At 49.2% G+C, this 14,433-nt stretch overlaps 1 protein-coding gene across 5 annotated transcripts in view; it reads left to right on the top strand.

Annotated features, from left to right (window-relative positions):
- Nucleotides 1–39: 39 nt before the first annotated feature.
- The window catches only part of RNFT2 (ring finger protein, transmembrane 2), a 96,630-nt gene continuing 82,236 nt past the window's right edge, over nt 40–14,433 (top strand). For 3 of the 5 annotated variants that reach the window (XM_032876199.1, XM_032876201.1, XM_032876200.1), the window contains exons 1-6: nt 40–177; nt 1,814–1,983; nt 2,483–2,541; nt 7,373–7,851; nt 8,241–8,317; nt 11,362–11,462. In XM_032876199.1, coding sequence (XP_032732090.1) covers nt 1,960–1,983; nt 2,483–2,541; nt 7,373–7,851; nt 8,241–8,317; nt 11,362–11,462 — 740 coding nt within the window. In that variant the 5' untranslated portion in view covers nt 40–177; nt 1,814–1,959. The other 2 variants (XM_032876197.1, XM_032876198.1) reach the window with 2 other exon arrangements.

The following is a 14,433-nucleotide window of genomic DNA, read 5'->3' as shown; positions in this document are numbered from 1 at the left end:
GCGTGCGCACCGCAGGAGTAGCGGCGCCGCTCTCTTAGCGCCGCGCTAAGGCCACCTGAGAGAGAACCCGAAGAGAGGCCGGAAGCACTCGGAAGTCACGTGCTCCCCGGGCCTCGCGAGTGATTGGCTTGGAAGGACGTGAATGATGCCGCTGTGATTGCTGAATTGTCTGGGCAGGTAAAAAGAGAACGCGTTTTTTTCCTTCGGGGACAGTCCGTGTAGTCTCCTGTCCTTGCAGTCCGAGGGCATTTTGTGCCGAACGTTGGTTGCAGGAATGCTCGCGGCTTTGTTCCTCAAGTGTACCTGCCGGCTTCCAGTGCTTGGGACCCAGGAGATGCTCTCGCCAGCATTTCGGTGCAGCCCTGTAACGGCCTGGGGGCGCAACTTAAAACAAAGCGTGCACTGAGAAGTCTCAGGGTAATTCTTCACAGGGAGGTAGTACGATGAATGGAGCAGAGGGTTAAGAGGCGTTTCATTTAGTCATTCGGATGCATCCCACGTGCAAAATTTTATACCAGAATTCAGTATTGGAATAATTATGTATGGCCTGCTTCCAAGAGTGAATCTGAAGCCCCTCGAAGTCGAGCATCTGAAGTAGAATCTTGGGCGTGTGATTTAGGAAGGTGTGTCAAATTTGGGATTTGTGTTTGGGATGCTGTATTTTATCTTCCCCAAGGATTTGCAAGCGATGGGGAATCACTGGGAGGGGCCATTAAGATGGCATTGCTTGTTGTTGAAAAATATTTACATAAGAGCTTTCCTTCATATGTAAAGGTGGTGCTACTGACCTGTTTCTTAGCTGAGTTTCCAAAAAAAAGAGGGTTAGCCAGTGAATTGTCTCTCATCAGTGGTCCTGCTAACACCAATGCTGTTCCTTGAAGAAGGTGGTCAGGATTAGGAAATCATTCAACAACCGATTATGATGTTCTCAACTAAAATATACCATCTTTGGTTCTGATACCAAAAAAAAAAAAAAAAAAAAAATTCAAGGGTAAACCTATTCATGGAAAGTCTAGGCTTTTATTTTTCTAGGGTGAAAGGTCGGGGAGGGAGAAAGGAATATTCAAAAAATTAATTGAGATCCCAAGATAAATATTGAATAAATATCCGAATATTTATTTGTTGAATGCAACTCTGTGCTAGGCAGTTCTGGATGCTGAGGTACCCGGGTGAGCCAGACATAGGATCCCTGCTTTTGTGGCATTTACATTCTTACGGGGGACAGATCATAAATAAGCAAACATGTAAGTAAATAAGTTTTATAAAGAAGATAAAACAGGGCAATATGTGGTGAGTCAGGAGGGTGAGAGGAAAAGGCCTCTGGAAGGAAGTGACATTTGACCTGAGGAAGTTAGACAGAAGGAAAAGCATTGAAGGAATCGAGAAGAGCAAGTACAAAGGCCCTGAGCCAGGGACAAGCCTGTCTGTTTGAAAAACAAAAAGGCCAATGTGCCTGGTGGGGAGAGGGTAAAGGAAGAGTAGGGGGAAATGAGATTGGAAACAGGTGAAGCTTCATCAGGCAGAACCTGTAGGCCATAAGCAAAGTTTGGATTTTATTCTGGTTGCAATGGGAATCCATTAGAGGGCCTCACACGTATTTTCTGTATTCCCCAATCAGGATTCAGAATTTGATAGCAGGACAAAATACGTTAAGACAACATCCTCAGGAGTCCTAAAGAGGGATCAGTGAGAGGCTAACCAGAGATAGGGAGCAGACAGAACCATATGCTTAGAACTACCCATGATGCCCTAAGACATTCTCAGGTTCAAGCCATTCCACAGACTGTTCCCTTAAGTGTTCTCTTCCCTCCAGGGTTTGGAGTCTGGTAAGCTCTGGTGACCTGTGCATCCTTCTGAAGAGGCCCAAGAGGCCCGCTATCGCTGAATTCTAGGGGTCACAACCCCATCAGAGCCCTGCAGGCCCCGCTCAGACATCATAAACATGGAGTTCTGAAGTCCATGTGGCTCCTAACAGTGAACCAGGTAACATGTCTCCATAGAATTCACATCCCTATTACCATCGTATTACATGTGAGGGCTGGAAGGTAGCTTTGGGTTTCCGTCACACCAAACCCCAACCCCCCAATTTAACAGATGGGGAATCTGAGGCCACAGAGAGGTTGCTGATTTGTCCAACCACAAATCACACACGTTAGGAGCAGCGTCAGTGCCGAAGCCATGTCTTGCACTTCCATCCTCCAGCACCTCCCTGCTCCACATTTCATAGCCGCCTCTCACATGAGGACGTCTTCCTCCGCCTCTGGGTGTCAACATCCTTGTCTGCAAAATGGGGTGAGAACACTTTCCTCCCTGGAATTGAATGTTGAATGAAGAGTTGGATGACTTAAAAGATGCAAGCTGGGTTTGCAGCATGTTAGAGTTCTGGGGATGCGAAGTAGTACTTGTTTACAGTTGCCTTAGCAATCTGACTGACAATGGGAATGTTGAGAGACTCTGGCTCATGCCATGTGTTGACTTTCAGGTCTTAAGGAAAATGCAGAGACGCCACAGTAGTAACACGGATAACGGTCCACCTGAAAGGTAGGTAAGACCTCTCCTGGTTTCCTTCTATCTGGAGGTTCTGGATTTCAGGTGGTCTGGGGCAACCCAAATCTGAGTGAATAGTACCCACCTTTCAGGGTTGCTTGTAAGATGAGCAAAGGAGGTCTGGTTGGAAACTGCTTTGCCCAGTGATGGCACGTACTTCTCAATACAGCAGCTTGCTGTTGCTTTAGGGTAATTTCCAAAACCTGTGGGACAGGGGATCCTCTTGGCTCATTGCATCAGTGATCGTTCCCATAGATTTTAACTTAGGTGAGTGAGTGAGGACACAGAGAGGCTAACAGTGCTGAGAGAAGATTTTTGTTATTTACCTAACATATTTACACAACATAAATGTTATTTATATTTCCCAAGAGGGCAGGGCACACCTTACCAGGAAGCACCACTGTTAGGAGGCAGGAAGAGACAAGGAGTAAGCACAGGCCACAGCTTTTATTAGCAGATGCCAATTAGACAAATGGAAAAATCTGTGAAAACACTCATGAGCTAGCATTACTGTCTAGTGAAGTCGGAGAGACTCCACACCATGGAGATGTATTCTCACTCTAACACTCTCCACCTGTGCTGCACACACATCCCAGGAGGGGGAGCTGAGCTTCTCATCTTCACATCCCATGGGGGAGGGGGTGCTGCAAGCCCAAGGTTGACGACCAGTCCCATTAAAACTGAGTTTTGCATCATCAACCCTGCCTGTTCTACAAGGAAGAGCATTGGCCTTAAGTCAGAGGACCCTTAGCCAAAATCCCAGCTTAGCCATTTTCTACCTGCGGTGCCTTTGGCGAGGGACTCCACCCCTGGACCTCAGTTTCTCCCCTGATAAAATCCATAATAAAACTCAGGGTTGTTGATGAATGAGCATGAAAATGCACAAACACGGCCTCTGGCTTGTAATAAGCGTGCTTCTTGGAGCTTCTCTAGCTTCTGAAGACAGAATCGCCATCTGCTCTTGAGTGAACCCTGGGGTCTTGGTGGGCAGAGACTGCAGCAGAAAAATAATGGCCACCATGTGTTGCGTGCTGACCCTGCAACCCCCTCACACTAGCCTGATGAGGCCGGGGCTACTTTTACTGCTCTTTTTATGGTTGAGGAAACTGAGGCTGAGAGAGGGGAAGTGAATTGCTTGTAGTCACACAGCCAGGAAGCAACAGGCTGAGGTTCAGGCCCAGCCCATCAACCACCCTCCACCCCCCCATAGTTCAAGCTTTGTGTCCCCACATCATGATTGCATCCTATCTGGGTAGATCCTCTTCTCCTGGGCTGCCTCGAATTCTAGCCCTGAAATGGTTAAGTTGGAAGCACAGCCTTGGTCCTCCAAGGAATATGCTTTCCCATTTAGGCTGAAATCTCGGCTGGATACTGAGGAGGGGCCCAGGGAAGGGAGGCCAGCTATAAAAAGCCCTTTGGTGGGTTGAGTCTTCGCTGGTTGCTCTAGAGGCCCCCTGAGCCCAGTAAGCTCCATGCTGGTGAGCTCAGGGGGCCAGGAAGGCTTTCCAGGGCCCATTGGCGGAGAGAGGCTGGCCCCTAGGTGGGTCAGCGTGGGCACCTGCCAGGACTCCTGCTTTCTGAGCTCAGTTTCTTAAAGTGCAGAGAAAGCTCACGGCCCCTTGAGGGTCACAGCCATGGTGTCTGTTGTTGTTGTTACTAATATTATTTTTATTGTTATCCCAAGCCCAAGGGAGTGGGACCATACATCTCGTGGGTTTGGGGAGCCAGCAGGGATAGGCCATGGGGAGGGAGAATGGGTAGCCATCTCTAAGCTCCTTCCCTTGTACCAGGTTTATGATCATTTCTTCCCAGGTCAAGTTTATAGAGCTAGAGAAGCCAGCCCTGAGATTTCTCCAGGCCAGCATTTCCCCTGCTGGGTTTCACAAGTGTCCTCTAAGATGGTAATAAGTTTCCCACAGAATAAAAGAATCCCATGGTCAGATAAGGTTGGAAAACACTAAGTTTCAACAAAATTAATTTTTTCTTCAGTTGCAGGCCTTCTCAGTGCCTTTAGTAAGCCCATTCATTCATTCTTTCAAATAGTATTTATTGACCATGCTGTGTGTGCCTGGTGCATTGTGCTGGGCATGAGAGAGACAGTAGGAGCAAATAATCGTGATCTTTGACCTCTTGGAGCAAGGCCCAGGCTAAAATGCTGTTCTCGATGCTGACTGAACGTTAGAATCACCTAGAGGGATCTCACAAACTAGAGATGTCAAGGCCCACACCCAAAGATTTTAATTCAGTTGGTTAACACTGGGTCTTAGGCACCTGTATGTTTCAGAAGCTCCCCTGAGTGATTATAATGTGCCTCCAAGGTTGAGAGTCACAGGTAGACAGTGAAATGACACTTGGGGTCAGTACCAGGCAGTGGGTCAGGGTAGAGTGAAAACACTGTCATTGTCTGGGAGGTAGGAAGGACACCACCAAGCAGGAGAAATTTTAGCTGCAATCTGATGAATGAGCATAGGTGACCCAGGTGGGATGGGCTGGGGGTGGGAAGACATCCCAGTGTCTGTGCAAAGACCCTGCAGCAGGAAGCCCTTGGGCAGTGAGAACAAGGCACATGATGACATTGGAGTTTGGACCCAGAGCATCCAGTGCATCTGACAGTTTTGTCTCTCTGAGCCTCAGTTTTTTAATCTGTAAAATGGGAATGCTATTCGTCCCAATGGATAGTGTTTATTTGAGCCTGCAGAAGGAAGTTTAGAATGGGAAGCCCTTTTAGTGGGACAGTGAAAATAATCAAATATGTGTTTTTTTATATGATCCTAGTCTCCAAGTAAAGATTATACTGTCTAGCGTGATGCACTTGGATGAAAGCTAGCACACGTTTATTGACTACCTACTGCGTGCCCCAGGTTGTGGGGACCACAGAGGATGGCTGGAACTCCGCTCTCATGTCAGTAAGGTCGTGACATATTTTAAGTACCCTAGGGGTCTGGGAGGTGCCTTGGGGGCGAGCGAGAGGAGGGAGGCTCTCTGCTCCTCCCATGATAGGCTCCTCCCCCGACAGGTGTGACAGGTACACACCTAGCAAATCAGTTCTTGTTTCCACATAGTGCTCCCATTTGAAAAGGGGGCAAGCCCAAGAGAGATGACCTCCAGACCTCCTGGGAGTGGTGCAGAGCATACCTGGTTTGGGGCTCTCCATTCTCGTAGGGGTAATTCTGGGCTCTCTGCTCCTCCACAATATCTCTCAGAGAGCCACAGAACCCTTAGCCAGGTGCTAATAGTACAGGAGGCCATGCCTGGAACTAGAGAAGGCAGTTGGCTCTGGGGGTCCCTCTAGAAAGATTTGAAGTCATCGTTCCCATGAATTGAGCACCTGCTCTGGGCTGGGTACACGGAAAAGGCTGTGCTAAATTCAATTGCACAGGAAGGAATTCTGTATAGGAATGGTGCTTCTACCATCTTCAGGTGAGAAAAGTGAGTGCCAGGTGGCTAAGGCCCCTAGAAAGCGTGGGGCTGGGGTTTGAATGTGGACTCTCCTGTGGAGTCTTCTTTTTTCTTTTTTTTTTTTTTTTAAAGATTTTATTTATTTATTTGACACAGAGAGAGGGATCACAAGTAGGCCGAGAGGCAGGCAGAGAGAGATGGGGAAGCAGGCTCCCCGCTGAGCAGAGAGCCTGATGCGGGGCTCAATCCCAGGACCCTAAGATCATGACCTGAGCTGAAGGTAGAGGCTTAACCCTCTGAGCCACCCAGGCGGCCCTCTTCTTGATATTACTATCTGCTACCCTCCAAATACCAGCTGTGACCAAGGTGGGGCCCTCTTGGAAACTGGGAGTCACCGAACAATACAGGGCCAGGGTCCCTGGGTTCCTGAGGTTATTCTAGAATCATAGAACCTGTGCTGGCTTTTCAGTAGAGTAGAGTAGTAAAGAAAGCAGGCTCTGGGGGCACCTGGGTGGCTCAGTGAGTTAAAGCCTCTGCCTTCGGCTCAGGTCATGATTCCGGGGTCCTGGGATTGAGCCCCACGTCAGGCTATCTGCTCAGTGGGGAGCCTGCTTCCTCATCTCTCTCTGCCTGCCTCTCTGCCTACTTATGATCTCTGTCAAATAAATAAATAAAATCTTTAAAAAAAAAAAAGAAAGAAAGAAAGCAGGCTCTGGAGTTAAAGTCAAGTCTCTCCTGCTCTGTCCCTCACCGCTGTGTGACTCAGGACGTGTTACTTTCTCTGTGCCTCAGTTTCTTGATCTGTAAGGTGGGGCTGTATTATTAGTACCTAACTCACAGGGTTGATGGGAGGGTGTCATGATTCAATCAACGGGAAGCCGTTAGAAAAGTATCTGGCACAGGGTAAATTCTCCATGAAGATTATGACCCTGTTGTTGGTGCTCTCTGTCTCAGTTTTCCAGGCCTTCTGTGACAAGGTACCGCACACTGGGTGGCTTAAAAGTTAGCGATTTATCGTGTCACTATTCTGGAAGTTAGAAGTCCAAGATAAAGATGTGGGCGGGTCGGTTTCTTCTGAAACCTTTCTCCTTGGTTTGTGGATGGCTGCCTCCTTTCCCTGCATCCTCACATGATCATCTTTCTGTGTGTGTCCATGTCCTAATCTCTTGTTGTAAAGGCACTAGACATATTAGATCAGGACCTACCCTAAAGCCCTCCTTTTAATCACCAACTGTAAGGACCTCATCTTCAAATATGGTTGCTTTTCTGAGGTCCAGGGGTTAGGGCTTCAAAATAGGAATGTGGGAGGGGGGGAGCAATACAGCCTGCAACAATATTGGGATGTTATTTGCCTCCCCATCCTCTACTGGGGTGCCGTCTTTCTCTCCCTACTGACTTGATGGGGCTCTTTTCCCCCCTGGCCCAGAAATCGCAGCCAAGCGCTCAGCTCTGAGGCAAGCGTGGATGAAGGCGGTGTCTTTGAAAGCCTGAAGGCAGAGTCGGCCTCCCCACCCGCGCTCTTCTCTGGTCTCCCTGGCCTACCAGCAGGCAGCCTGCCCACCACCCAATTCCCATCCAGCCTGGTGCTGGGGGCGTCGGCCGGAGGCGGAGACGTGTTCATCCAGATGCCTGCGTCCAGGGAGGAGGCCGGGGGCCGGGGTGAGGGGGGCGCCTACCACCACCGCCAGCCCCACCACCACTTCCACCACAGTGGCCACCGTGGGAGCTCGCTGCTGCAGCATGTGGGCGGAGACCACCGTGCCCACTCAGATGAGGGGAGCGACGAGCAGCCAGGGACACCTGCCCCTGCCCTGTCCGAGCTGAAGGCCGTGGTCTGCTGGCTCCAGAAGGGGCTGCCCTTCATCCTGATCCTCCTGGCCAAAGTGTGCTTCCAACACAAGCTCGGTGAGTCTAGGCATGGGGGGATCACAGGTGTGGCAGCCTGGGGCTTCACCTGTCAGATCGGAGGCCCTTCATCCCATGGGCCAGGGCAGGGTTGCAGAGGCCTTCATGGTACCCAGTGCTTAAGAGTGTGAGATTCCAAGTCAGACCTGGATAGCAAGCCTGGTCGGGCAGCTGTGTGACCTGGGACAAGTCACTCACCTTCTCTGAGCCTGTGGCGTCCTCTGTCCAGTGGGGGTTGTCGTTGGCCCTGCAGAAACTTCCTTTGCCGCTTGGTTGGCATGAAGGAATAGAGGGTGGTGACTTTGTGATGTTGCACATGGTGCCGAGTAAGCTAGGGCTGGGCCCGAGGAGTCTGAGAAGATGGCGCAGACCTCTTCTGTCCCCCGCAGGCATTGCTGTGTGCATCGGGATGGCCAGCACCTTCGCCTACGCCAACTCCACGCTTCGAGAACAGGTCTCTCTGAAGGTGAGTCCCCTGGCGAACCGCTCTCCTAGGCACCTGTCACACGTGACCACAAACCCCATGGCTTAAAACAGTACAGATTTACTCCCTGATAGTTCTGTTGATCAGAAGTCCAAAGTGGGTCTTTCCAGGTGAAGATCTGCTGTCAACATGACTATTCTTTTGGGAGGGTTCAAAGGAGATTACCTTGCCTTGCCTTTCCCAGGTTCTAGAGGTCACCCACATTCTTTGGCTCGTGGCCCCTTGCCGCCTCCTCCGAGCCCACAACGCCACACCTCTATGCCCACCTGTCTGTCCGTAGTCACATCTACTTGAGAACTCTTCCCTCTGTTTCCACTTCTGCTTTTAAGGACTCTTGAGATTACACTGGGCCCAGCTGGAAAATCCAGGAATCTCCCCATGTCAAGGTTAGCCATCTAAATTCCACTAACATAGCCACAGGTGATAGGGACTAGGTGATAGGGACTGGGATGGGGCCGTCCCCAGGAGGCCACTCTTCTGCCTGCCACTCCTGGGCAGATCCCCAGTTGTGTTGTCCTTCTCCCATACCCTCCCAACAGCAGTGTCTCCCCCATGTGCCCACAGCACCCTTATCTGCCTGGCCACTCCCACGGTTGAGGCCATCCTGCTGATGCTGCGGGTCCACCAGCTTCACCATCCAGCATCACCACCATTGTCCCAAATTCCCATCTAATCTCCGTGCGGCACTAACCACGCTGAGCACACAACTGGGCGGCCGGCAGAGCTCATCTTGCAGATTTGTCTCAGCAGCCCAGGAAGAAGGCAGAATCATTCTTAGCTCATTTTCCCAATGAGGAAGCAGTGGCTCAGAGACACTAAGTGCCTTGTGTATGAGGTCACACAGTCCCTGAAAGTGGTGGTGACAGGCTGTCAACCCGGGCCTCAGGCCCACGGGCTGTGTTCATCCCCAGCTGAAATCCCAGCTCCTCTGGCCACCAGCATACAGGCCCTAGGATAGGCTACCTTGGTGATCTCAGTCTCCGGTGCCACCCTGGAAAATGAACCATTCACACCAACTTCATACATGCGTAGGGGGGGTCAAATGAGATAGTGTTAGGAGGTGTTTAGCACAGGGCCTGGCGTACAGGAAACATTTAATTGAGCTACTTTTAATAAGCCTATGCCTTCTACTGTGTGTGTGATCCCCTAACAGCCACCATGCTCTCTGGTCCTTCTCTCCATCGTTCTCTGTTGCTTTCTTAAAACCATCTGGGCCTCTGTGAGACACAGAAGGCAGCTCAGTCTCCCCTTGACACTCGAGCACATTGAGGTCCAGAGCTGGGCCTGGAACCATAGGTTCTTCTTGACCCTCAGTCTCATCTTCTTCATACAGACTCCTCTCTGCTATTATTAGAATAGCAGGCTGAACAGTACCATGGTAGCACACTTTGGGGGGCTCTCTCTCAAATACAGAAACATCCAAATGGTGCCTTAGCTTAAATTTTAGGGCTTGGAGGATGCCTCTATCCGTGGATAGGTGTTGTAGGTAGGAATCCTTGAACCCTGTGAAGATACAGCTGATGTTTTCCTGTCTATACACGTTTTCCGTGAAAGAGATTCTGCATGACCCTTAGTTAGTTTAGAAATATCAGCTTACCGCTGGAGAACTCTCCCCTTTTGTCCTTCAGAGTCTGGCTTCTCCGGGCATTGCTAATTCTCCGTATTCCACCTCTGGTTTGGATTTACAGGGGGATTAAACTGGAATCCATTATTTATTGGAGTAAGAAGGGCTGCTGAGTAGATCATTCACATGGATAAGAGCGGTTGTTTGGTTGGAGGTGGTTTCTAGGGTCATTAACCTTGACCACTCCTGGAATAATGGGTGGATGGAGATGCATTTATTTTGTCTACCCTATGGAAAGGTGCTCTGTAACCATGCGCGAGGCACTGAGCTGTGTCTGGAGACAGTGGAGCATTTACCAAAACCGCAGGGAAGGTTACATTGAGAAAGTTATGACCTCATCTCATTCCAGCAATGCAGCTGCCCTGATCCAGGAAAAGATGAGCTTTTGGGAATCAGCAGCACAGGGGTCTCTGTGAGTCTCCCAGACTACACAGGCAGGAGCACACCCTGCCCGGCCCCTCCTCTATACATTCCCTGGGATGACTCTCAGTCTGAGAAGCTGCAGGGAAACAGGAAACCAAGAAGGTTTTCCAGGTTGGCTTCCTGGGGACTTATCAGAAATGAGGCTGGAGAAGGAAATAGGGTTGGTTTGGGAAAAGACTTTGTTGGCTACGTGTGTGAGCTTGAACTGAACCCTGTGACCATGGCCCTGCCAACGGTCAGGCCAGGATAATAACCCCGAAGTCCAGGCTAGAAAAAGGGAGAGGAGAATTGGCCAGCCTATAGATCTGAATCGACTGCTGGATTCTATAGTCTGAATCCTAGATCCTGCCATTTGGTGAGTCCGAAACATGAGCCCATACCAGACTGAAAGTTTGCGTTTTTGGATTTTCCTTCCTCCTTAGCAGAACTCTTGTTTTCAAGTGAGGATACTGAGGCTTAACACATGTGCCCTTGAGCAAGAACTGTTTCCCTGCTCTGTGCATCCCCAGTCCTTACAGATTTCCTTACAGGAACTGTGAACCAACACTGACTGCCTGCAGGCACCATTCTAAGCATTTCTTGTGAAGCGGTTCTCACAACTCTAATGGAGTCCCACTATGTACCCATTTTACAGATGAGGAGAGGGAAACACAGAGAGTTTCAGTAATTTTCCCAGCCTTGCGGTTACAGATCAAGTATTTGAACCCAGGCCGTCTGGCTCCAGAATCCATGCTAACCTTAGGGCCTTCCTGCTTTTTCACATAGCAGGTTCCACATTTCTATCACCTTCTCTGGGACCACCCCTTGGACTCCAGTAGGATGGGAAGATGCCAGTGCCCTTCCCTTCACCATCAGCCCTACTTCTTCTAAACCTTTAAGAAAGGGAAAGAGGCCACTTGTCAGAGAACATTCTGGAATGTTTTGCGATGTGCACCTCTGACATTGCAGCATCCCTACAAGTCTCTTGCTTTGTCTCCAGGAAAAGAGGTCGGTGCTGGTCATCTTGTGGATCTTGGCCTTTCTGGCGGGGAACACCCTGTATGTTCTCTATACATTCAGTTCCCAACAGCTGTACAACAGGTGAGTGGGCAGGGGGGGTCTGACCTGTGGCGGGAAGGTGGGGGATTCTTTGCTGGGCTTGGGGCACATAGCTCCTTTACTTGAGAACGATGCAGCGGCTCTGTGTCATCTAAGTTTTCAATTCCACCCTCTCATATATATATATATGCGTGCTGGAGCAAAGCTCTCTAGTGGAAATACACCGCAAGCCACATGTGTGATTTACGATTCCTAGTAACCACATAGTGGGTAGGTGAGAGAGGGTTGACCAGGGAGGGCCTGTAGGATGAGGCTGAAACTCCAGCCAGGCTTCCAAATCATGTCTGTCTCTTTTAAAAATGGACTTTGAGGAACGGGCAGTTTCTTCGCTTTCTGGGACCCCTCCATAAAAGCAATTTGGGGAGTCCGTTCTAAGGCATCAAGACACATCGCACACGCTGCATTATTGCCTAGTCCAGATTATCAAGGTCCTGGTGGGTGGAGGGTGGAGGAGGTAGCGTTTCCCAGAAACATGGATGAATTCCCAGATCATGCCATTCTTTGGGCATGATCACATTCAAAGGTCAGACCTCTGTGCCCCCATCGAACCAGGACTGTGTCAAACTGGCAGCACAGAAAGAGAGAAGCTTGGGAGAAAAGCAACAGAGTTGAGCCCCTTTCCGTAATAACGTCATCAGTCTAGAGTGTGTTTGTAAGTGATACCCATAGGCATTATCTTATTTTACCCTCCCAGTGACCCAGCAGGGTATTGCTGGCCCCGTTTCACAGGTGGGGAAACTGCGGCTTCATGAAGCTTTTCCTAATGAGTCTTAGTCCTGATAGGCAGTCTTTGACAGTGAGGTTGAATCTTCCTAGGATTTGAATTCTGATGACCAGCATCCTTCCACTTATCAGCTTTGTGCCCTTTGGCAAATAATGGAAAATCCTTATGCCAGTTTCCTCATTGTGAAACCGGGACCAGGTGATTCTTGCCTTGTCCACCTGACGGGCTAATAATTTGAAGGCCAGATGTTATAACACAGAAAAAGTACTGGGTAAACTGAAACCCGGATATACCGTAATCTTCTCATAATTAATACTATTCTTTCATGATGAATTAAAGTCCATTAAAGTTAATAGTGAACGTTAAAAACAAGTAGACTTGGGCACCTGGGTGGTGCAGTTTGTTAAGCATCTGACTCTTAGTTTCTGCTCACATCGTGATCTCAGGGTCCTGGGATCAAACCCCATGTCAGGCTCTGCCCTGGGTGTGGAGTCTGCTTAACATTCTCTTCTTCTATGCCCTTTCCCCCGCCATGCGTGTGTGTCATAATTTGTGCTCTCTCTCAAATAAATAAATGAGATCTTTAAAATAAAAAAAAAGAAGAAGAAGAAGGAAGTGGACTTAGCAATCAATCTGCAAAAACACTTTGGCCCTCCGAAAAGCAAAAACAGGGGGAAAAAAAAAAAAAAACCTAAAATGGTGAACTACAACCCAGATAGGTGAGTCTAACAGCAGCTGGTGTCTGTGAGATGAAAGCGGGAGGCAGGTATTCATGGTACTGCCATCACAGAAGTGTAATAGAGAAGCAGAGCCAACCAGCCCAGGGTCCCGGGGTAGGACGGGAGCGAGACAAAGGGTGCTCAGAGCTGCCAGCCTCTCCCTGAGTTATGACGTGGGTGACCACTCCAACCTGGAGGCAAGGCATCCTCCAGAGACAAGACTAGAATGCGAAAGGGCATGGACGGTATCGGGAGATGGGTATAATACTTATCCTATATATGTAGTATTTTATATAATAAGAGAGCCCAGTTTGTGCTATTTCCTGGCAGCCCAGCAGAACAGGTCAGAAGCATTCAGAAAGCATCCTCGCTGGGCTGTGTGCACTCTTCCTTGCTCTACAGGGAACAGAGAGGACTTGAAGTGGCCTTCGCTCAGAGCCTCAAATCCAGCAGGAGGAAAAGCGGGTGGACCAGTGCAGTTTGGATGCTGCTTCCTATCCTGGCTCTCATTCCAGCCCAAGAGCTGTGGGTGGGTGACTATACCTCTTGGTGCTCTAGTTTCTCGAGCTCAGATGGGAATAATCTTAGCACCTGCCTCATAGGGTCTTTGGGAAAATGAAATGAGTTAAGACATGTAAAGTCTGTAGGATCGGCCAGCAATGATGTAAACAGCCTAGATATCCTAGCTATTATGTTATTATTATGAATAATACCATCACTCTCAGAGATGGTAGAGACAGTGTGACTCGAAGTGTGGTCGAAGTTGGAGAATGGCTTGTTGTCTGTGTTTAACAAGGTAAGTGCAAAAACTGAGTGTGAGGTTAACTTACCTGGGCAAGTTGGGTAGACTGGATTTACGTACTCTGAGTAGCGCTGCTATGGGGTAAAGATTGAAAGTGCTAACTATAGCCAGGACAACCCAGGTCCACATCCGCCTGTGTCTCTTAGTATTTGGGGACCTTATGTATGTTACTTTATCTTTCTGTCCCTCTGTTTCCTCATCCGCAAAATGCGGTCGTAACAGTGCCTACCTTGTAGAGCTGCTGTTCCTTTCACTGCTCCGTGGCAGGTCTGTAGTACGTCTATTATCTCATCGAATCCCACCAATAATAGTGTGAAGGAGGGCATGAGTCCCATTTTGCAGAGAAAAACACTGAGGCTTACAGAGATAACATTATTCACCCAGGGTCCAATAAATGGAGGAAACTGGATTCAAATTCAGGACTATCTGATATCAATGCCCATAAGCTGATCATACCGTGTGACCTTGGGCCACTTACTTCACCTCTCCAAGCTTCAGTGCTTCAGTTTTAAAGTGGGAATAAGTGATGTTCACCAGGCAGGACGATGAGGTACAGTGAGCAGAAGGCTTAGCACAGTGTCTGCACATCCGTTGCCCTCCTCCTTGCATAGTGCTGGCCAGCCTACCTGCCTCCCTCCCTTTTGCTTCCTCTATTGAAGCCTGTCATGGACTTATAAAACTGGAGGACACCTTAACTAATGAGGCTCC

The sequence above is a fragment of the Lontra canadensis genome, unplaced genomic scaffold (assembly GCF_010015895.1).
Source record: "Lontra canadensis isolate GAN:19392208 unplaced genomic scaffold, GSC_riverotter_1.0 scaffold58, whole genome shotgun sequence".
NCBI lineage: Eukaryota > Metazoa > Chordata > Mammalia > Carnivora > Mustelidae > Lontra > Lontra canadensis.
The sequence above is the reverse complement of the archived record's forward strand: the minus strand, read 5'-3'. Positions and strand labels throughout refer to the sequence as shown.